Below are 24,702 nucleotides of genomic sequence, written 5' to 3' on the forward strand. Positions count from 1 at the left end.
GTTTTCTCGAAGACATTATTATAGGCCAGAAATTTGTAAGAGTCCAAAAAAATTATGTAAGCAAAAGGCACACTGTCACTGAGCAATACATACACACATACATACATACATACATAGATGCAAATATACCTCCCACATATATCACAGCGCTGTACAAAGATAAGCGGTGCACTCACATGAGTCCGAGTCATATGTCTAGCAAGTTTGGTTGAAATGTGTCTATGCGTTTCCGAGTGATGACACACACACACACACACACACATACATACATACATACATCCAAATATAGCTCTGACATATAGCACAGCGCTGTACAAAGATGACTGGTGCACTCACATGAGTCTCAGTCATATGTCTGGCAAGTTTGGTTGAAATGTCTCCATGCGTTTTCGAGTGATGGTGGAACATACATACATACATCCAATTATATATATATATATAGATAACCATAAAAATAACGATAATGAAATCACTTTACATTCCTGACCAATCTCTTCCTGGTATTGGGTGACAATACTCGCTCCAATTGTGCTCTGGGGTTGTCACCCTTTCACAGGGTTTTTGAGCCCATTGTTATCACTCGTTAGGCACAGAGCTCTGTAGGACTGGCTGTAAACGGGCTACATGAGATCAGCATAATAAAGAATAAATGTAATTTATTAAAAAAAAAAAATGTTTTGCCATGATATGCAATATTTTAATGTACTGGGCCAGGGTTTACATGAACAATATTCCTATTCAGTGTTTCTGGGTTGAACACTGAATTTGATTTTCAGGAATACATAAAAAATGTTTGTAGTTAGGCTACCCTAGCACTTCAAGTGTAAATACTGCTTTTTGCCTAAGAGGATGAAAGAAGGACCCTATTCTCCTCGCACTGGCTCCTCATCTAAGACCTAATTCCCACAGCCTCTTCTCCCAGGCACTCTGTGCTGTAGTCACAGGAACTAACATCACCCCCTACATTACAGAACCAGTAGCCCTGCATGGTAAGTGATAAACTGAGCGCCTGCCCATAACCCCGGAGTGTTGGAGAAAAGAGAAAAGCACTGGCTGTCTACAGAAGCAAAGGATACACTAAGGAAAAGTTCTTTTAACTGTTTAAGTGCAGAAGTATCCCAACTGTAAGGGTAATTTTCACTTGGAGTTTGGATTTAGCTTATGTTGTTCACATGCAGATGTTTCTATAAATTATTTTGCTGTACACCTATTTGTCCCAAAATACACAATTTAGTATTTTACTTTTGTATCCTTGCTTACATTTTATGTGTTTATTTTTTTAGATGGAGCAACCACCTACAATGCCTGATACTGGTATAGTTGATACACCAAGAACTAGTAATCTAAAGTTTCTCCGAGCCAAAAGACTGAGCTACTTCTGTGGAAAAAGCTCCCAAAGTTTGTTATCCAGTACTGAAAAAACACCACGGTCAATTACTCCCAAGAACCAGCAACCCACGAAAAGCCAGACACCACGCAGGTGCCTTTCTGCTCCTATCTTAAAGCAAAAACAGACTTCTACAATATGTGAAGTCCGGAAAAATACCAATAAGAGAATACCGGTTACTCAGTCTCATGAGGAAGCATTTCAGCAACCTGTAGAAGAAAGAAATGTGGTATCTACTAACCAGGAAACTCAAGCGATAGAATCAGCAAATAAAAGCACTGTACAACTTACAGTTCAACAATCCCTGCCCCCAGCACCAAGTGAAGTGGAAAGTAATAGCTATAATTTACAAACAACATCAAAAAAGATTAGTTCTGAATCATCTATTTCACATAGTTTACAACAAAGCCCAGAGGAATTAAAGCTGGACGAATGCCTTCATAATCAGTATTCCTCACAAACAACATCAAAAGAAAGCAATAACACACCACTGCGTAAGCAGAATGTGCAACCAACAATAGAAAATGAAAGAAGTACAGTAATTGCCACTCATGATTTTCAGCCAGAGTACAAAGAAGAGGCAATTAAGCGATCTCTACCTGACTATCCTGTACATGAAATAACAAAGACAAAGGATCCTTTAATTCCTAGTTACCTGAAGTCAGAGGTGGAAACCAATGGTCATACTACTCATCGTAGTCTTAGAAGCAGCTTCACCTCGGATTTAGATAGAGGTCTATTAGATGATATATCTGTTCCAGAATCAGAAAAACTTCAATATGTAATGACATGGGCTAAAAAATTCCTACAGAAGTGCAATGGAGGAGATGTCTTGCCTGTCTCTGATAGAGAAGAATCCTGTAAACCAATCAGAACAGTTGACAAGTATGTAAGAGATAATGATTTTCCCAGAGACGATACATTAACGAACGCTGCAACTTTTACCAAGCATAGCACGAAAATGTCAAATCAGCCATGTCTGTCAAAAAGTCCAAGAAATTTGATCAATGTTAAATCTGATTTTATTAATGTTCCTAAAACAAAACAAGGCACACGTGTCTTTTCTCCTACATTGCAGACCCCCAACCACAATGACCTACCGGTGTCACCTCTATCTGAAACCATTCGTAGAGATTATAAGTATTCCAAACCCCTAAACAACACATATCCACATATAGAACATGAAATGGACACAAACAGCTTCAGAAGAGTCAATTTTAGGGAAAACAGTTTTAGTGATGATGAAGATTTATTTGAGAAGCAGTGGATTTACAGCACGGGGACCAGAAGAATTAAAGAATCAGATAATAATCCAAATAGTACATTTATTATTAAAGAAGAGGATACAAGCTCATCAGACTCCAGTCTTGATACAGAAAGAATGAATGCTCTTTTGGAAAACCTGGAACAAATTCAGAAAGTAACAGAGCAGAAAACAGATATGTTGGGAAATGATGGATCAAGAACAAACAGGACATTCTTAGTAAGAAAGAATTCAGGGACTGAGGATGGCACAGTGATATCAGATTCAAATGATGTCCTGGGTCGGGTACTCCCTTCATCATACAGGACCTACACAGAAAGAAATCTGTTTGGGGATTCTACACCAAGAACATACAGAGTGTGTGCTGTGTGCAGTTTTTCCAATGCTACAAAAACAAGTTGGTGTGAAGAGTGCGGCTCGGTTTTGGGGAATGACGGGAGTGAGCTTCCAGAATCAAACACTAAAAACGATTTACCAGGGCACCAAACTGCACTGAAAGAAATCTTGGATGACTTTTTAGATTTAAACGATGCACTCGAAGAACCTGATGAAGCCCCTACGGCAAAACAAATGGATGGAGAAGGTAGAGCTACAACTTGTTGGGATGATAACTTAGATGGAGTTTCTGACAGCGATGGCAGTGTACTTGAGAAATATTTCCATTATGTCAAACAGCTGGATATGATAAAAGTTCAAGCGAGAAACAAACAAAGTGATCATTCTCATGAAACATCTAGTGAAGACGAGTCATATGAGGGGATACCCAAGCCTCAAATAAATAACGGAATACATAACTTTTACCTATCCAAGACAGATGCTACAAATGAAGTCACAAGTGATGATGATGAAAGTGGAGTAGAGTTTTTGCAAGCTACCAATCATTCAGTGAAACATGATATATCCCACTATCATCAACAACGGGGACCTGACACACAATTTAGAGGATCCAATGAGAGCAAATATGGGACTGATTTCAAATTAAAGAGTTCAATAGGTAAATTATAAATTGAGCTTACCAGATTTGATTACCTAAAGAAGTAGAGGCTTTTCACTTAGCAAAGGGTATGCTGACTTTGTAAAATAAATGTTAGTAAAAAAATAAAAAAGTGTGTTTACTTTGAATACCCAATCATGTGCTTAGGAAAATAACAATACACTACCAAGAACAGTATATGTTTTTAACACATCATTGGGCTTTTAAAATAAACACAGCTTCACCTTATTCTATAACTCAGTGTTTCTTGACCTTTTTACCTTGGGGGAATCCTTGGTCTTCGGGTCTTCAGGGAACTCCTATTATAATTACTATATCCAAAACTCCCAGTACATTAGTGTGGTGATCAGCAGAATAAGAGTCATTCTTCCACCACTTTTATTGCTGGTGAGTGAGAAGAATTTCATCCTTACATACAGGTAGTCCCCAGGTTACATACGAGATAGGGACTGACCAAAATTGAATTTGTATGTAAGTCGGAACGAGTACATTAAACGCAATTAGGACAGATGTTTGTCTCAACATAATATTAGGCCGCCTGGTGTCAGTTACTGTATAAAATCCTTACTTTGAGTTAATCACAAACAAAGCAAAAAAAAAAAAACTTTATGGAGCCTAGACATTCGTTAACTTCTGGAGCAAGCTGTGCTCTGATATGCAAAAAGAAACAACTGCAGAGTTTGTCTTGGCCATTAAAGAGTTACAAGAGGCTGCAGAAAGAGCTCACCACCCTAAGATCACCCAAACCTCAGCTGTGTTTAGCTAAAGATTTCTTCTGAAGGTCATGCCTCCTTCTGCACAGAGCAAACAGGGAAGCCCTTTCTAGGAGGCATCCATATGTCGGATGTCCTTAACCCGAGGACTACCTGTATATCCAAAATGATCGTTGGTGTTGGGTAAACTTAAAGTCACAAATTTCTCATTTCTTAAGGAATCCTTAGAAACCTCTGGAGGAACCTTAGTTGAGAAACATTGTCATAACTTTTACTTTATGAAGTGAACATACACTTTGCCAGGTGAACTACAAATACCCTAAATGATTTTCTTTTAAATAATTCCTGTTTACATACCTCAATCTTTTTTATTTTTTATATGGTTATTGTATGATTCTAACAGCTTATAACAGCGTTCCTATATTGTACATTGATTTTATAATATATATGAGTGGTGCCAATAATAAAATAAAACCAGTAATATTTTTTCTTTACAAATGTATATTTCTAGACAATGTTTTAGGTGTACAGTAAATATTATGTATAATAAATTAAATCAAACGTTAAATTATTCTATTATTAAGCCCTTTATTATCCTAGTATTGGTTTTATATGACCATGTGAATATATGTATAGCACAAAACAGTATATTGAATAGGTAGACAGTATATATTTTAATTTCTGATTATTATTGTTACACATTTTAGATAGAAAGCAGCAAAACACCCCACAAAAGTCATCAAAAAGCAGTGGTCCTAGAAGGTATTGGGAGAAGTCCAGTATTGCATGGTCCTCATACACACATGGAGAGCTGAGACCAAGGTTTGCCTAATTTTTTAATCCATAAATCAGTTCTAGCCCTATTTCCTATAGATCCTATTAGAATTAGATTTCAGAACCACAAGACATATAACTTAAAAAAAATATGTCTGATTAGTTGCCATGCATTTAGTACATTTTTTCTTCATCCAACTAAGTAAACCCTGCTGTAACGGACCTGATTTATTAAAGCCCTCCAAGACTGGAGAATTATCATGGGTGGACCTGGTTAATCCAGCAAAGCTGGAATGGATCTAGTATAATAGGAAAGGATTTTAATAAATCCATAGTTGGTTTGCTGGTTTATCAGGTTCCCCAAAGATAGTCAATCTTCTCTTGGAGAAGCTTTATTCAATCAGACCCAATGACTTCCTGTTAAATTTGACCTTTAGTGGATATGGCTACAACTAGCTAACACTCACCCTCCGTAATATCCTAGATTTTTGTTGCAGGGCACACTTGTCCTGTAGTATTGTGAGGACCTTTGTTTTCAACAATGCTAGTTTTCACCTATAAGTGTAGCCTTAAAAAGCTTTCTCTGATTACTGCATTGATCCTATCCATTGTCACAAACATTTTTATTATCAGGTTTACATTTAAAAACAATAATTATTGTGATGTTTTGTTTGGGTCAGTCATTTTAATAGAAGTTTATTTGGTTGCCCTTCCTGCTGGCTAGACACCCAGAACAATCATCATGATTATGTTTTGCTACTTTGCATAGTATAACAATGTGCATGTGCAGTACTTGGCTATATGAGGACAGGGCACTGCACCTTTCCCACAACACTTCTATAGCACTATTTTAGCACAGCATTGAGGGGTTATAAACCTTAATGTGTTTTCTAATATCCTCGATGTTATGGCTGCCTGTGGTCTTTCTAGGTGTACCTCTGGAACTACCCTTGCCATATCGGAAGTCTAAATGCCTTTGGTAATTTAAAAAAATGTGTAGCTATGTTAATAACACAAAGGTATTGTGTAAAAGTAAACACACCCCATGGAAAATGTTGGCTTATTATATTACATTACATATTTGAAAAGGCAAACATTAAATCTCTACAGATAAAGATATTAAACATGCATAAAACACAAGGACACGTTGCATTTTCAAATATTTTGTTATCAATTAACATCAGTACTTTTAATGATATACTGTGGCATAATGGTGTATTGGTGTAGATAATGTAAGTACATCCTTGACCTTAGAAGCAAGTGTTGCCGTTTTTAGCAGAAATTACTTTTGAATACCCGTCAACTGGTCTCTTCTGACATCATTGAATTTTGCAACTTCTTCATCATGCAAATTGCCTCAGTTGCATGAACTTCTCATTTCAAATCTCACAGAATTTCAGTGGGGTGCACTTGAGGGCTAACAACATGCATGCTTCATACTGTCTAGGGGGAATAAATTTGGGGGAGTCAGAATTGGAAAAGGATCTGGGGATTTGGGTGGATTATAGACCTAATAAGAGCATGCAATGCCAGGCTGCAAAATCTACTACCAGAAAAATACTTTCCTGTATTAAAAGAGGAATAGACTGCAAAGATCGAGACATAAGATTAGCTGAACTGAATCTATTCTCCCTTGAGAAGCGATGTTTAAGGGGGGGATATGATCACCCTGTATAAATATATAAACGGTTCATATAGAGAACTCTCTTCCCCATTATTCACTTTGAGATCATTACAAAGAACAAGAGGGCACTCTGCATCTGGAGGAAAAGAAGTTTAAGCTCCGGATAAGGAAGGGATTCTTCACTGTAAGGACTGTGAAAATGTGGAATCGGCTCCCTCAGGAAGTAGTTTCAGCAACTACTATAGATTGCTTTAAGAAAAGGCTGGATGTTTTTCTAGAAGCACAGAATATAACTGGGTATTAAAGCTTCAAAGTAAAAATACCAGTGACTGTTGATCCAGGGAACATCTGATTGCCTCATGGAATCAGGAAGGTATTTTTTTCCCCTGTTGAAGCAAATTGTACCAGGGGTTTTTTGGCCTTTCTCTGTACCAACTATGCCCATATCTGTGATAGGTTTATTTCCCTAGTGGTTGCACCCTAATGGACTTATGTCTTTTTTCAACCTGACCTACTAAATCAAGACTTTCTTTAAGGCCAGTCCATGGTTTTACGGGCCATTGGTGTGCCACTGTGGAAGTTTCTCAAGTTTAAAGATGAGTTTAGCATCAACTTTTTAAACAGATAGCCTCACATTCTCATCAAGCACAGTTAGATACATTTAGAATTCATAGATGAATGGCCATAAGCTGCCAAGTTTGTGAGGCAGCAAAACAATCCCAATCAAACAGCAGAATTTAGCAATTTGGAGGTTTGGAGATGGTTCAGGAGACAAGGAACGCAATTACAAGAAAATTTCCAGAAAAGAGTAGAACATTTCTGATGTCTATAGCCCAGAGAAACATCACAGGTATTGTTATACACATTAGTGATTAGTGCAATCAAGTACTAGAGTTATTTTAAAATTGAGTTGCTCTTAAGGAAGTAAGGGAAGCAAGAAGCCTCTAAAAGTACCTGGTTTGTACTATAGCCAGCATTGTTGGGGGATTGGTTAGCTGAAGGACAACCCCCATGTTTCAAATGTTGTAATTTCCTTGTTGGCACATCTGATATTACTGGGCAAAGTCAGGTAGAGGTTTCTGGGCCCAAAACCAGCTGCATGACTCTATGGGCCTGATTTATTAAAGCTCTCCAAGGCTGGAGAGGATACACTTTCATCAGTAAAGCTGGGTGATCCAGCAAACCTGGAATTAATTTCTTTGAAGTTAGCAAATGTTTTCAATCCTGGGCCATATTCATTCTAGGTTTGCTATAAAATATTCTAAACAGATTCTGTTTCATGCAATTACAGGTAGTCCCGGGGTTAAGGACATTTGACATACCACTTCTAGATACTTCTAGATACAGGGGCTTCCCTGCTTGCTCCTGTGCAAGACGAAGGCTTAGAGGGGGGAGTTTTGCATGACTTGGAGAAGAAATCTTTTGCTAAACACAGCTGAGGTTGTGGGTGATCTTAGGGGGTGAGCTCTTTCTGCAGCCTCTTGTAACTCTTTAACCTCCTGGGCTGTTCATTTCTGTCTGGATTTATATGTCTAAAAGCGGTACATTGTTTTTCAAAAAATCTTTTTTACAGTATAATATATTAGTATTAGTATACTAAAGTTTAAAACACAAAATCATGTCAAAACAATACATTTTTTGAAAAATACATTATTAAAAATAAATAAATATTATACTCATAGTGTTATATTATACTGTAAAATACATTTTATTGAAAGACAATGTAATGCTTTTAGACATATAAAACCACTGCATTGCATTCAATACAGTAATTTTGTAATTATTGCAATACAAAATAATTTGAAATTCCCGCCGCGTCCCAAACGCAATGGCTGCACACACATACGTCACCAGGAAATTCCCGGTAACTCATCAGATGCAGAGGACGCCAGCCCGAGGAAGCGAAGAGACTAGAAGGACGAAGGTGGATGCCGGCGGATCAGGTAACGTTCTATTTACTATTGGTTTTCACTTTTTTAGGTACCCTGAGTGTGACTTGGATTTTTTAGCATCTTTTTTTTTTACCCCGAGTCACACTCGGGGTTACTGGTGGGGAGGTTAATGACCAAGACAAACTCAGTTGATCTTTTTGCATATCAAAGCACAGTTTGCTCCAGAAGTTATTGAATGTCTAGGCTCCATAAAGTTTTATTTTTATTTTTGCTTTGTTTGTGGTTAACTCAGAGTGAGGATTTTTTACAATACCCAACACCACGCTGCCTAATAATATGTTGGGACAAACATCTGTCCTAATTGCATTTATTAAAATAATGTACCTGCTCCGACTTACATACAAATTCACCTTAAGAACAAACCTACACTACCTATCTCACATGTAAGCCAGGGACTACCTGTATTTTTCACATTGTGTTATCTTTTATCCTTATCCTTTAGATAAAAACCACTAGATGGCTCCACAAACTGAGCTATACAGCAAATGTATCGCTTTTCTGTGCATCAAAAGAAATCCTAACAACAGGAAGCAGTAAACCACATTTATAGACACTGCTATAATGTTGTATATGTGTTTGTGTAGAGAGAATTTAAATACAGATAATAGTGACATCAGAAGCTCACTCTCCATCTTGCCTTTCCTAACTTTAGTAGCAATATAGCACCTAAATTTAATTAGGCCAAAAAATTATAACAAATTGCCAAAACACACACAATTTTCTTGATAGATTTGATGAAAATGGTGAATTGATGAAAACTAATTACTATCATAGTTACAAATTTTGCGCAAAATGTCTTTGGACAGTCCTAAGGTTGGTGGTAATTGTGATTTTCAGTAAACTCTCTACTACAGAGAGCAACAAATGGAGCAAATTAATTGATAATAAAATAACTATTAAATAATAAAATTACAATCTATGATATCATTATAAAAATAAAAAGTCCAGGGAAAATAATAATACATCTGAGTGATATTCATGTTTGTTAAGTGTAAATGATAATAATGATTTTCTATCAGATAAAACAAGAGTTTTATAATAACCTATCTATCTTAGTGAATTGAACCTATAATACTTGACCTGAATCAATGCTCCAAGTTTGTATTTGTTGCATAGAAGCTCTGGTGTGACATACAATTTCTGCTAAGAGAAGAGCAAAGGAAACAATTATCACAGTGGTGAGAGGCCTAGAAAAAATGTTAAGATATGAGTGGAGGTAGAGAGATTAGCAGGCCGGTCACCTATATATGTGATGATATCTACAAACTTTGAACCAGTACAGTGTAATAAAGATATACTTCAGCGGTCACCAACTGGTGGTCCATGAGGAAATTTTGGTGGTCTGCGGCTCTGGCTGGTGCGTTCCCCAGCGGGGTAAGGAGAAAGATCCGGCTGGGGGCCGCACCACCAGAGCCGCGAACCATGTCTCCGGTATGGATCCCAGGCTCAGGGTGGTGGGCGGGTTGTGTCTTTGGACACAACCCACCCAATCTCCCATCAAAGGCTCAGACCTGCGATGGGAGAGTGGGTAAGTTCTGGCATGATGATGTCACTCTGGGGGAAGTTTCTATCCCTTTGAGTGACACATGGCTCCCCGCGCATGCGTGGTCCAGAGTCTGTGAAATTAGTGATCTGTAAAGGCCAAAAGGTTGAGGACCACTGTTGTACATAAATTAGCTTGTGTCCAGTTATTACAAAGTTATCTGCTCAGGAATCTTTAATATCAAATATCACTCAAAGCGCCTACATTTTTAAAGCCGGAAATCAGCTTTTACCACAAGATACTGTTTGTGGGCAAAAGGCATTCCTGACCACTCACCAAGCTTCACAGGCCAATAATCTAATGGTTGCTAAATAACTGTTGCTCTGTCCATCAAAATAAAAACAAATACAATCATGTAGAGCTGGATAAAATGTTGAGTACATAGGTAAAGAGTAATACACTCTTCCATGTATCTGTTTAGCAGTTTAAAAGAGAGACAGAGAGGTCGAGAAGAAAAGCATGGAATATGCTTATTGTTTAGGGCCATTTCAGAACCATGATGAGCTGCAGTGTTCTTGCCTGAGCTCAACCACAGTCTCAACCACTCCCATTCAAATGAATGGGAGTGCTTTGAATCTGGTACGGTTCCTGAAAACAAAAATTGCTTTAGGCTTCACAGTTCCTTTTGGAAGAACCACAAATGTGGTCACCTGTGGTGTTGTCATTGCCAGATGTCACTTCTAGATGCACATCAGCCGTTTGCTGTGTGCCCTGGAGTGGCCAACCATGTGGTGAAAGGGCCCTTAGTCTTTAAAAAGTACAATAGCCAAATTATCACACACAGTGGGGCTGATTTATGAAAGCTCTCCAAGACTGGAGAGGATACATTTTTAACTGTGTACTTGGGTGATCCAGCAAACCTGAATTGGATTTCCTATCAAGGACAGACAAGGACAGATTTTTAAAATTATTTCATTAGAAGATATGAACAATATTGTTGTATTACTCAAAATATAATTAAATAAATATATATATTTATATATATATATATATATATATATATTAAAAAAATGAATATAATATTATTAGTGAGATGAGCTTGGTGGTAAGTGTCCAGCTATGTGTAACAGGCACCCCACCAGCTGCTCAGTCCCTCGCACAGCAGCGTCTGCAGATTTGACTCCAGGCAGCAGTGAGCGGTACTGAGCGTGAGGAAGGGGTAACCACAGTGCCACCTCACCTCGCCAGGTTTACCACAACCCTAAAGTTTAGTGAGCAGGCAAATTTATATTTGAGGCACCACAGTGCACAGACAATTGGCAGTACACTAATGCTCAATGCCATGTAAGTGACCCCCAGGGGTTCCTAACTTGCAAACTCAATTTGGTTGCCCTGGTCTTGAAATAGCCAATCACCACAATTTTGGCTTTATATAGAAGGGTTGATAACCCTTTGTTTTTTTCACTAACTACCTTTTAAAAAAAAAAACAAAACAAAAAGGCAAAGCCCCTTCCCTATTGTTATTACCGCTACGGCGGTAAAGACTTAATGGGAGTGCAGAGCCCCCTGGGATATGCACGTCATGAATCCCAGGAGGCTTGGGCTCTGAGAACGGGCATGCGCAGGAGGGACTTTTCTGTCATTGAAAAAAAAAACATGGCATTTTTTTTTTTTTTTACAAATCGTTTGGCATACGTCATGGATCTGTGTAAGTAAGCAAAGGTGTCATCTTTTTTTTTTTTTCTTTAGGTCCACTTTAATGAGATCCTTGATTCTTATTAGGATTTTATGTTTGAGACCCTGTATCTGGCAACTTGTTTTGTTCAGGGGGGCTGAAATTAAGTTTAGTATCAGCTCTCGGGGTTCCCATATGTAGCCTGAAAATTTCGCATTTGTACAACAATTGGTGTGGGGGATATGAAGGTTTATACATTGGGGGTAATGACAGCAGCATGGACACAGACACAGCTCTCATGCTGCTGCTGGGATAATCTCACTGTACAAGGTAGGCTGGGAGCAGCATGTATTCCGAGGGTAGGATCATCTCATAGGACACGGGTCTACTCCACCCCCACCCATGACAGTGCACTATTGAGACACCCGTATCTAAATGCTGGGTGGCTCAATGATCCACAGCCAGGGCTGTGAATCAAACTGAGGAGAAAGAGTTGGACAGCACACGGGGAGAGGGATACCCATGTGTTTTGCCCAAGGAGGTCCTCAACGCCCCTTAATTTGCCTTGGACGACAAATGCCCGCTTACCACGTCTTCAGTGCCCACCGAGGGACGGTACTGCCCCTGTTGGGAACCAATACTTTACAGCCTTGGAGAGCTTTAATAAATCAGGCCCAGTTTACTGTACAGTACAAGGTATACTTATTGTTATAAGAAAGAATGGGTATTGGATATCATTCTTGTGGCCGTGTACATATTTAAGACCCAAGCTGATAACATTAACCACCTTACCCTTACCTTTTACTCAATAAGCCATATTTTGAAGGGACACAATATCATATTTTATTTTACCTATTTATGTAGTGTTGACATATGTTCTAATGCAGCTTGCAGAGCACAATGAACCATTAACAGAGAAGACTACATTATTATATCTCTTACACAAATACACATAGTGTCCCCATTTATTTTTGAATTGGGGTGATGAATTGGGGTCCTCCCCTGGACCATGTAAAGAAAATACATTCAAACAGACTTCATGCAAATAGTGTCCTTTGTATGGGCCTGATTTATTAAAGCTCTCTAAGACTAAAGAATTTACACTTTCATCGGTGAACCTGAGTGATGAAGCAAACCAGGAATGGATTTCTCAAAAGTCATTTGCTATTTGTTAGCAAATGTTTTCAATCCTGGACCAGATTTATTCCAGGTATGCTGGGTCACTTCCAGGTTCACTGATGAAAGTGTATCCTCTCCAGTTTTCGAGAGCTTTAATAAATCAGGCCCTATGAGTCAATTCAGGCAACAGTGGTGACAAACTGGTATGCTGATAGTAGCTATTCTGTATAAAATATTCAGCTTGATAAATAGATATACAACTATATTGCAGACCTAAGGGTTGTCACCTAAAGTGTTTTTGCTCATATTCTCGATGTATACATAAGTATGTTAGCCTTAGCATTCTTGAATTGATAATATTGTCTAAATCACAAAGATACCATATTAGTAACAATTAGCCACAGCCACTGTGTTATAGGCAACTTACGGATAGATTGTGTGACTTTGTAAGGCACTATGGGCTCTATTTATAAAACAGGGAATCTGACATTCCCTCAAACATTCCCTTTTGGGAACCAATTACAGTCATTGTAACATGTGGAAGATTCCCACAGAGGAATGTTTGAGGGAATGTTTGATTCTCTGCTTTGTAAACAGAGCACCATGTGACTCCAAACTGATATAAAATGTGATAAAAATAATGAGAGGCTTATACTCAAAATAAGGAATAAAGATAAAGTATTGTATAGACTTTTGTTCTGCTGGCTTTAAATGTAAATTTGATTAGAAAGCAATGTTTATAGCTTGTTGGCCAGTTTCTGGATGATTGTTTTTACACTGCCATTGGAAGTAACTACAGTACATCCATTTAGATAACCTAATCCTTGTATGTTAAAGTCTCTAAAAATAATGCTACTGTTGGGAAGAATATAAGAGGCTATGTCCTTTGACAAATAAAAGTGGTAATGTGTAATAGAACTGTAATCTGAACCAAGACAAAATGCAGAGAAGGTTTTTAGATAATTGGTTTAATGAAATAAAACCTTTTGTGGTCACATGATGGGAAAACCCTGGCTATTATTGCGGTCCTTGTTGGCTTTGTTTCAGTTAGGGCCATTCAGAAAACCTTAGTCTTTTCATCCATTAATTATGCTTTACTGATAAAGAAAAAAGAGCTTTCAGTATGTATTGTAAATGTATCACATTTATTATTGTACTAAATGTCTGTCAGGAGGAAACTGAACAATTCATCCATCTGCATAGGAAGAGATAATGAGCACAACATGTTACTAGAATATAAGACCACACATATCCATTAATATGATGAAACAAACACTGTTCATATATCAGCACAACAAAAACCTTTTGAAAATTCAAAAAAAAAAATCTTTAGATGGTACTGTCCTAAGTCTTAGATTTCTTTCTGTACCAGTTTTTAGAAACACATTATAAAGTCTACAGAATGGAATTCAATGTGATTGTAAATATGTAGATGTATATGTATTATTTGTTGATGGTAAAATAATGTACCTTTTAGGTGGCAAAAATATAATTAAATTGTGTGTACCTTTTTTATATTCTCAATTATTAATCTCATATGTCCATATTGCTCCCAGCAGCAAGCAGTTTGTGCTGCACTTTGTGCGGCATAATTTTCAAACATAACAAGCAGGGTCTCCGGGGGATCTATTTACTCAAACTGCTTGTTTTTAGAGGTATAGGGGAAACCGGAGAGCCCAAAGAAAAATCACACAAACATGGGGAGAACATGCATACTACTTGCAAATAGTGTCTTAGCTGGGATTTGAACCTAGGACCCAGCAATTGTACATTGTTTTGTCAAAGGTATTCAGGGTATTATCATAAGATTACATTATTGCATAAACCTAGGTGTGGATGTGGGACAGAAAGGGAGTATTGGTTAAAAGACTTAAAATTAATTTGGTGTTGATTGAAGGCCTTGTGATTTAGAAGATAATTTCCAGTATTCATTTATTCCTAGATTTAAAGTTCTATGCATTGCCTTGACACCCATGAACCCATGCCATCATGCAAAAATAAAGCAATACGCTAAAATACAAATCTGCCAAAAAACTCAACTTATCCTCCCCTCCTTAAGAGGGCTGGGTGAGCTGAGGGGGTAACCAAGTCTTAGGACAAAGGTAACTTTGTGTATAAGAGACCTTAGGTAGATCTTCACAACATATTGAGCCTGGTTTATCAATGCTCTCCAAGACTGCAGAGGATAGATTATCATACGTGAACCTGGGTGAATCAGCAAATCCAGAATGGATCCGGTCCAGGATTGAAACCATTTGCCAAATTATAGAAAATTTGTTTAACTTCATCTTCACTGTACTAAGGCTTATATGCAACTTGGACATCAAAGTATGGCAACTTCCATTGCAAGGTTCCTACAATGGTTTTATTATGACAAGTTCCTTTAATCATTATTTGGCTTTTTGTATGTTGACTAATTATAATCATATTAGTGTCAGTAATTATAGTTTTTTTTACCAAGATATATAAAGCTGCTTTATTATTCTACTTATTATCCTACTGATTTTGAAATTTATTTTACAGGTCACATCATAGTGCCAACAGACCCTCTTCAGCAGAACCCAAAAAGAAAAAAGAGCAGAGCAACAAAGCATCAGGTCATGGTAGGGTTTTTATGTTATTTAGGCATATGCAATAAAATACATTATTTTCTTATGTAGTTATTGATATAGCAGGTAACATGAGTACATCTATAACCACGGCCATTATAGCTGCTGACATATAAAACTTAGGATGTTAAGAGTTGTTGACTACACTAAATGTAATAAAACCCTGTTATTTATTTAAACGTATTTATAAGACAGCATAAAGAGTAATTATCAAGTGCTGTAACAAATAATACCTTTAGAAGATAAATTCCGAGTCCTACTGTATTTTACCCACTGCCTTATTGAATGAGCCATTTTGCAGTTGCATATTTGTTTGACTGGTCAGTTACCCTAACTAAAACTAGTTGCAGTAACAAATACACATGTTTTCTGCCTATCACGATTTCTTTTCTATGGTAATACAATGGCAGTTCGGTTTTTAGACCACGAGATGTCCAGCAAGATAACAAGATATGTTGAACAACAAAACACTACCTCTGTTACCAAGTTTGCTGAGTACAAGGGTGTTGCTGCTGCCTATATGAAGACCACTAATGCATGTAAGTAGCTTGTCCATTCAGAATATTTATGTATTTCAAAAGCTGAATACCAAATAAAACTTTTACAAAGCTTCCATTGTAGAAGTACAAGATAGGAAAAGTCCCATAATATAATAGTGCAGCTCAGCAGAAATGGCTGTATTTGGTAATGATTCATTATGCCAAATGCAAATTAGGATTTATTTTCCTAAAGTCAAATTGCTAAAAAAATCAATTGGGTGCGATAGATTTGCTGCATTTCAAACCCTTACTTAATAGGGTCAAAATAGCGAGTAATAGTAAGAGTCAACTAATCTCTATACAATCAGGTTATAAGGTCTAAATTAATGAATGGAGGTTTTTTTTTACAAAAACAAAATAATTCACCAGATGAGAACTACTATGAATAAAATCATTCAAAATTATTTGTGTGATGTTTCATTTTACATTCATGTAACCCTTTTTTAACTAATAAAAACTTTTATTTATGAAGCACCAGAAGCAGCAGCACTGAAGAATAAATAAAAAATAAGCACATAAACATAAATAGCACATAAATAAAGTATTTAAAGCTGCTTTAATAAACAGTGGAGGAGTTGGAAATGTTAGCTTGCCAATAAATGTACACATAGAAGAGGAAACACTATTATTTGCTGTTATGGTTCTGCTCACAGCTCATCTTGTGTCAAAGCACAGTTGGAGACTTGTTTTAGATTTCTCTGTCTTTGGGACAGCAAAGGTTTTCACTACACAGTGCTGTGATTTACTTTGTTTTGCACATACCAAGAAGATGTATGCAAACAAAAAAATGGGTTAGGGCAAATAAATACAAGTCAATGGTAATGCAAAATCAGCTTCAGGTTGCCTTAAACAATTTAAAAGAAGCCAGCTGTAGGGAAAAAGCACCTGTCAAAAAAAACTAGTCTTTTAGTCAACATATCAGGAAATGAAATTCAGTCTGTAATTTCTATACTATACTAAACAGTATTGTGTTAATGATGGCTTCTCAAAACAACATAACTGAATATAAGTATATGCGTGGCCATGAATCTTGGCACAAGACAAAACACAACTATTGCATATCTGGTTAGTGGGCCAACATATGACCCCACACATATACTTTTTTTCAGTTATGTTGTAAGAACTGCTCTTTAATGTATTGTGTTTTGAGAAGCCATCATTAATACAATACTGTTTGCCTAAAAGAATCCCACTGCCTGTTATGTTTCCTATATATATGTTGTAATCGGAGTTGGCAAATACCCATTGAAATTTTGATAAAACGTACACGCTATTACTACACCTATTAGGTTTTTTCGTCATCTACTTTCATTCTTACTATGCTTTCACTATATTTTCTATTTTTAGGGGTGGTCACTGAGCATCTTTGTAAAGACAATTCAGATGATCTCGCCCACAGACTTCAATGGGTAAATAAACCAAAAAATGCACAAACACACTAAAGAAACACCCCAAAAATCAAATAGCTCTTAAATGCTGTACATCACCGGCATGAGTGGCCTGATGATTGTATTAGTGGGTTTAAAGTACTTCAATATTGCAGACGCCTGAGAAATCGGCAAAGACAAGTGACTGAAGTCAAAAATTTTAATTTAGCTAAATAAATGGAGATTGAGGATCAAGCAGACAGGATACCCGGATCTCAAAACAGAGTACAGATTGCAAAAGTACCAGGATAATAGAAACAGCACAGTATTAGAGATCCAGTTATATGGTTATTCTGGGATGGCAGCAGATAAAGTGTATCAGTCAAGATCACTAGTCAAGCCATTAAAATGGGCCAAGATGCATGAAGCAGGTTTAGCTTAGCAACACATATCTAGATATACAAACAGGAGCAAACATTGAAAACCAACACAATACAGGGCAATTTTGTCTTACTGATGGCTTAGGCTTGCTTTGGGCTTTTGTATTTGTCTGGGTTTTCAGGTCCATCAGCTACCCTGTAAATACAGTTAGTATAGTTTGATGCATTTTTCGACTGGGGGTTTCTTCTAAAAACACATGATGGGTATGTGACTTCTTGTATATTACAGCAACAATTTTAGAACTGTTAACAAAAGACTGAAAAAAGTATTTGGCTAAATGATACTTATTTTTGGTGCAGGCTCCGGGTGAAGAACATGACTCCATGTGGCTACTTCTACCGGATGAACTGTGGATTAACATTTTTACTAATTTGTTGCACAAAGATCTATCTAATGTTTCTCAAGTATGCCGACGATTTAGATACATTGCTAATGATGATAGCTTATGTAAGTACACCTTTGTTATATATTTATTTTAAAGGCAGAAAACCCCAGTCTTTGATAACTGATTAGAAAACAGGTAAACAATATTGGGTTCATGATGTCAACGTTAATGTGACAATCTTCTCAGCTATTCATCTTTAGTATCTATTAAATGTTAATTCTTTTTAATTGCTATTATATCCTGAATTATGCCTCTTTATACAAAACCCTTACAGCAGCATGACTTGAATCATACTCTCCAGATAATTGTACTAATACCACCATATCTCTGCCTATCACCTATCCCCTACGCCTTGTATACATTTCATGACACCCAAAAGTCTTATGGGAGATGTAGTTCTGGAGGGCGTGAAAAGACAGAGACCTTTTATAAGCTGATTCTTCAAGAATATGACCTAAATTCACAATTACCTATTCATTGAAATAAAAAATATAATGGTTTATAGGAACATGGTTATAGGAAGAGAGGTACGTTTGGGGGTAACTTTGCATAATGCCTGGACCTACTTTTTGAAGATATGCAACACAAGTGAATGTTCCAGATACAAGGCTTAATGAATGTGTGCCTGACAACATACCCTTCTTGAGTATCTGGAGATAAGGCTGGGAAGGCACAAGGTACAGCATTTACAGAACTGCAGTAGGAAACAAAATTTGTATGGACCTTTAGGAGAAAATGGCAAACATTTTAGCATTTCCCTATAAAATGAATTTGCATGGTCTGGGTTAAATATCCAACTAGGATTTACAAGCAGGCAGGCTTTTTTTATTGCTGAAGAAATATACAGTACCTCTTCTTTTAGTCAACTTCTAAAAACTCTACACTGCACATGCAAAATAATGCGACATCTGTTGGGTACTGGAATGACTTACCTTTGTGCACATGCATGGGAGTTATGTCATCCCACGACCAGCCAATTATGATGGTTTGAGATATGTATTGTTAGCATTCAAGTGAATAATGATGATGACAAATGTTTGATGAATGAGTTTGTTTCTTTCTATTTCTGTTTGATTACAGAATAAGTACACAGCTATGAGCAGCTGCATAATTCACATAAGTTATTTTTATAGCTATATTTGTTTGTTTTTCAATTGGAAAACAAGCTGTGTAATTTTACAAACTGAAAAAAACTAACATATAATCTAACTAAATCTAAGACCAAAAAACTTGCTAAAATAGAACAGGTCTTAAACAAATAATACATTTATAAATATACCAAACATTATAACAAATACTCATGTGTATGTACACAATAGTAGACTGTTGAAGAAGATACACTTTCTATCAATGAAGCTGGGTGATCCAGCAAACCTGGAACAGATCTGGTTGAGGATTGAAAACTTTTGCTAACAAATGCCTTTTAGGAAATCCATTCCAGGTTTGCTGGATCACCCAGCTTCACTGATGAAAGTGTATCCTCTCCAGCTTTAGAGAGCTTTAATAAATCAGGCCCCTTGTATCAATTTTGGTGTTTGGTAATATGTTCAGCTTCTCAGTCTTTGACATTTATGTTTAAAGTCAATCAAACTGAACATTATTCTAGTAGATGGCTGGCAATATTTGTTCAGTTAGAAGAGCAGGAATGAAGGAAAAGACACAGAAAATGTGCATGTACCTGTAGTCTTTATTTATTTGGTTTTAAAGCTTTCATGTACACAGGTATTATACCTTAACTCAGTTTTCTTTTAAGGGGAGAAAACTAACTTCTGGGCATATTAAATTTAAAAAAAAGTAATAAAAACTAAAAGTAATAAATTATTTTTCTGATCATTCTGATCCTTCACTGCCCTCCTACAGGCTGGGAACAAGTAGGTAGCTAGGTTTTATTATATTACTGCAGCAGAAAAAAATCAGGTCACCAGTTTGGTTGTACTCTTAGCAGGGCTGGGTAAATCTCAGGATTGGGCAGAAAGAAATACAAATCCTTTGACAACTGTTAGGTAAGAACAACTGTTGCATTTAAACTTAAACCTTAATGTATTTAGGCTTTTGGCTGGAGTTCAGCTTAAAAAACAATATGATAGAGCAAGTATACTTGGAGCTTGATGGGTAAAAACACCCATTGGCCTCTATCTCTTGTAAGTACCGTTCCTAATTTCTTCTAAACTCACCTTGGAGCAATAAATGTTCTAGTCCACCTTTGGATGATCTCACTTCTACTGCATTCTTTATACTGTATACTGTAAACAGAATTCCACAGATAGAGGGATACTCTTTTGCTATAGCAAGGGCAAGAGTTCACATAGTTACAAAGTAGGTCAGGTTGAAAAAATACATATGTCCATCAAGTTCAACCCGTAGGGAAATAAACATACCCCAGATATAAAACCCTATGGATATATTTGGTCCAGAGGAAGGCAAAAAAAAAAATCTTCTGATACATTTTCCTCCAACAGGAAAAATATTCCTTCCTGATTCCATGAAACAATCGCATGTTCCCTGGATCAACAGTCACTGTTATCTTTACTTTAAAGCCTTATCACCCAGTTATAATCTGTGCTTCTAGAAAAACATCCAGCCTTTTCTTAAAGCAATCTACAGTAGTTGCTGAAACTACTTCCTGAGGGAGCCGATTCCACATTTTCACAGACCTTACAGTGAAGAATCCCTTCCTTATCCAGAGCTTAAACTTCTTTTCCTCCAGACACAAAGAGTGCCCTCTTGTTCTTTGTAATGATCTCAAAGTGAATAATGGGGAAGAGAGTTCTCTATATGGACCATTTATATATTTATACAGGGTGATCATATGCCCCGTTAAACGTCTCTTCTCAAGGGAGAATAGATTCAGTTCAGCTTATCTCTCCTCATAGCTGAGCTCCTCCATTCCTTTTATTAGTTTAGTTGTCCTTCTCTGCGCTCTCTCCAATTCCACAATGTCCTTTGTGTGAACTGGTGCCTAAGAAGAAAACAGTTCATTTGGTATGAATATAAGAAACCATTAGGTGGGTTAGCCCTCCAGTAGCAAATAAGACCTGTGGATGTACTACTTTGGGTTTACTAACTCTAAATGTTTGTGTGGACAAACATGGATTACCTCTTTTAAAATAAGTGAGGAGGGTTATTACAGAAAAATAAACCTAGATTAGAGAAAAAACAGATGCATCCCACAACCAGGGTTTTGTGAAACCCTATGGTTCCCCCAGAAGTTGCTAAGGAGGAGAAGATAATTTTTACCTTATATAAAAGGGTTATCTTCCCTTTTATATAAAGTAAAAATGTTGGTGATAGGTCCACTTTAACTGATTATTATTAAAAGCTTAGGCAATGATGTCTATTTGCAGTGGCAGATGTTCATTTGTCTTTATATAGCATGCGTGTACTATTACCTACAAGACATGAATACATCTGCCAGAATGACTATATGATAGGTATATGATCACACAGGTGAAAAGAGTTCATGTAAAACATTCTGGTCTGGAAGGCTTGTTAAAATGTTTGTACTATTAGATGTTGCTTGGGTATGGTATCATTTATCTTGTAAATTCTAGTACAAATAATAACACCTTGGACAAACATGCAGTGCACAATATTTCACAGTATCAAAGCACGTCACAGTCGTTGATCATCTGTTTTCTGAACATAATGTTTATCTTGTGTAGAAGTCCAAGTGCTGCAATTGGCAGTTCTTGTGCAGTATAACTGAAGGTGGATAAGATGTTTATCCAGGTTGCATAGTGACTGTCAGGTCACCAGTAGCAAAGGAGAAATATTTCTCTGGTAGTTGAAAGACAAAAAAAAGAACAACTGTATGTTATAGTACAGATCAGTCTTTCTCAACCTTCTTACTATGAGGAACCGCTTTATTATTAAACAGGATTTATAGTCTGTGCTGTACATTAAATAGGGGTTGCAAATGACAGACGAATACAGACAGTGGCACAGGACGAGAGGACCCTGCCCCGAAGAGCATACAATCTAGGAGCCTTGAAACAATTTTCAGGTCTTCAGGGAACTCCTGCTATAATTACTATATCCACAGCTCACAGTACATTAGTATGGTGGTCAGTAGGAAGAATGCCTCTTAATTTGGTGGCCATTGGGAAGAATGTCACCCTTACTAATAGCCAAAATAATCATTGTGCCCGTAAATTGACCTGAGAGATACAAATTGTTCATTGTTCAAGGAACCCTTTGGAGGAACCTGGTTGAGAAACATTGATATAGATAGTGTGTCATTAGTCTACACTACTGAGATGTCTCATATACACTTATACATATACATTATATAAAAATTCCTTAAGAAAACAGATGATAAATAAAGCAAATAAAACATGCAAAGTCCAAAATAATGGTCCAATACCAAGCAGAGATATTGCTTCAAGAGGAAATAAACCCAAAACTACCCAAAACAAAAAGAACACACCTTCAATCCTGCAGAGCAGTTGATCCATCGGCAGGTTCCTTCCATTGGGTCCCGCATCATCCCAGTATTAGTCTTCGGGACGGCGCAGAGGGAGCGCCAGGTGCCGGCATCTTCTCCCCTCTTCTGGGTTCTACTTCCTACATCACCCGAGGCGCGAGATCGGGTGACATAGATTGGGAATAAACTTGCATAGATTGGGAATAAACTTGCTGATCTCACTGCGCAATTTTTTCCCTTTTGATGAAAGGGCTCCTTGCATGAGCAGAAGCAGCAGCCAAGAGCCAAGGTGCAGCACTGAGAAAGAATAAATGGGAGCACAGAGCCTCCTGGGATACCTACCTCACGCATCCCGGAAGGCTCTGCGCTCCCATTCATTCTAAATCGCAGTGCTGCAGCTTTTTTTTTTTTTTTTTTTTTTAAAGGTGTTGCACTTAAAAAAAACACAAACAAAATTTTTTACTTTAAAAGGGTTGTCTACCCATTTATGAAACTAGTGAAACTAAAAATGTATTATATTTTATCTTTCAAGCCTTTGAATGAAGAGGCTGCAATATTTTTTTTTCTTTTCAATCTGGTTTCTTTTATTTTCACCTTGTGATCCTGCTAGTACAGTAATACACGTCTTTGGGGGTGGCAATGCTCACTCACTGTCCTGTATTTATAGAGAAGCAGTGTTGTCACCCCGGGCTGCTCCTTTGATTTGTACTACAAAAACTTTACCCCTGCTCATTTGTATTACATAAGAAAAATAGCTGTGCAATGTTTTTACATTGTTTGAGACATAAGTTACAAACATACTGGATTTGTGTTGTGATCAACAGTTAACTTTCCATGCTCTGAAAAATTTACACATGCAGCTCCCTCATCAAAGGAGTGATAATATACAATGTATAACAATGTTGTTCTTAGAGTTCTAAGTTTTAAACCAAAATGATGCAAACTTTACAAAACAAAATAACTCAAAAAGTCACTGTATATAAATGACACTACTATAAATCTATATAAACAAGAGCTGCTGACAAATAGTGTTACCACTGGAGAGCAGAAAACACAGGAAACTTAAGGCATGCCACTTGGCTTTATAAGCAGCACTTCTGTATATAGATTAAATGAATCAATATTAGTTACCAGAGTGAAATGTATATATTGCTTCATAACTATATTTTATATTATCTTGGCTTATCTTGTGCACTGTGGCTAACAATCAGAAGCAATTCCAGGTTTCCTATCTGCTGTTGAACTTATCAGTTGGCTTTGAGCCAGCAGTCCTACATTGACAAAACACAGATACACCTGACCTTGTATTTTCATTTTAAATTTGTGATAAGAAATCATAATGTTAAACATTTTTAACCATGTTTCATTTAGAGTGACAAAATATGCATTAAATCCAGCCTACTACAACTACTTCAGATTGTATATGCTTGATATAATACATGTTTATTAGGATACCACTTAACTACAGTGTTTTATGTAGATATCTTTTGTTACCTTTGCTTAAACAAGTATTGCTGAATAGCTTGTAAGCAGGCCAGCTTTACCTTTGAGGTGTGAAACAACTCAATTAAACAACAAATAAAATAATCATTAAATAATAAATAATAAAGAAAAAGGAAGTGGATTTCTACTACAAGATAACTCAGCATAATATAGCACAACAGAACACAACACAAAATAACAAAATACAATGTAATACAACATAAACATAAGAGCATATTTGATGCTAGGTGTCCTTTTTCAGTATTAGGATTATCGTTTTTCTTCCTTCTTATTTAGGGAAGGTGATTAAGATTGCAAACTGCCATTCCCTTAGTGACAACTGTCTAGTGTCTATAGGATGTCATCACCCAGAATCTCTGTCTTTATATCGCTGCCATGATGAGAGCCAAAGCATAACAGAAGAGGGTCTTGGAAAACTTTTTCAGCATTGCAAGACTTCCCTTAAGGTAA

General features: G+C 36.9%; 1 protein-coding gene across 1 annotated transcript in view; it reads left to right on the top strand.

Moving 5' to 3' along the window:
- The window catches only part of LOC140325964 (uncharacterized), a 39,838-nt gene that overhangs the window by 703 nt on the left and 14,433 nt on the right, over positions 1-24,702 (top strand). The window contains exons 2-8 of the mRNA XM_072404100.1: positions 1,284-3,645; positions 5,066-5,180; positions 15,509-15,588; positions 16,017-16,133; positions 17,481-17,542; positions 18,241-18,388; positions 24,529-24,698. Of these exons, the coding sequence (XP_072260201.1) occupies positions 1,284-3,645; positions 5,066-5,180; positions 15,509-15,588; positions 16,017-16,133; positions 17,481-17,542; positions 18,241-18,388; positions 24,529-24,698 (3,054 nt within the window). The remainder of the gene's footprint in view (positions 1-1,283; positions 3,646-5,065; positions 5,181-15,508; positions 15,589-16,016; positions 16,134-17,480; positions 17,543-18,240; positions 18,389-24,528; positions 24,699-24,702) is intronic.

This window comes from Pyxicephalus adspersus, chromosome 3 (genome assembly GCF_032062135.1).
Source record: "Pyxicephalus adspersus chromosome 3, UCB_Pads_2.0, whole genome shotgun sequence".
NCBI lineage: Eukaryota > Metazoa > Chordata > Amphibia > Anura > Pyxicephalidae > Pyxicephalus > Pyxicephalus adspersus.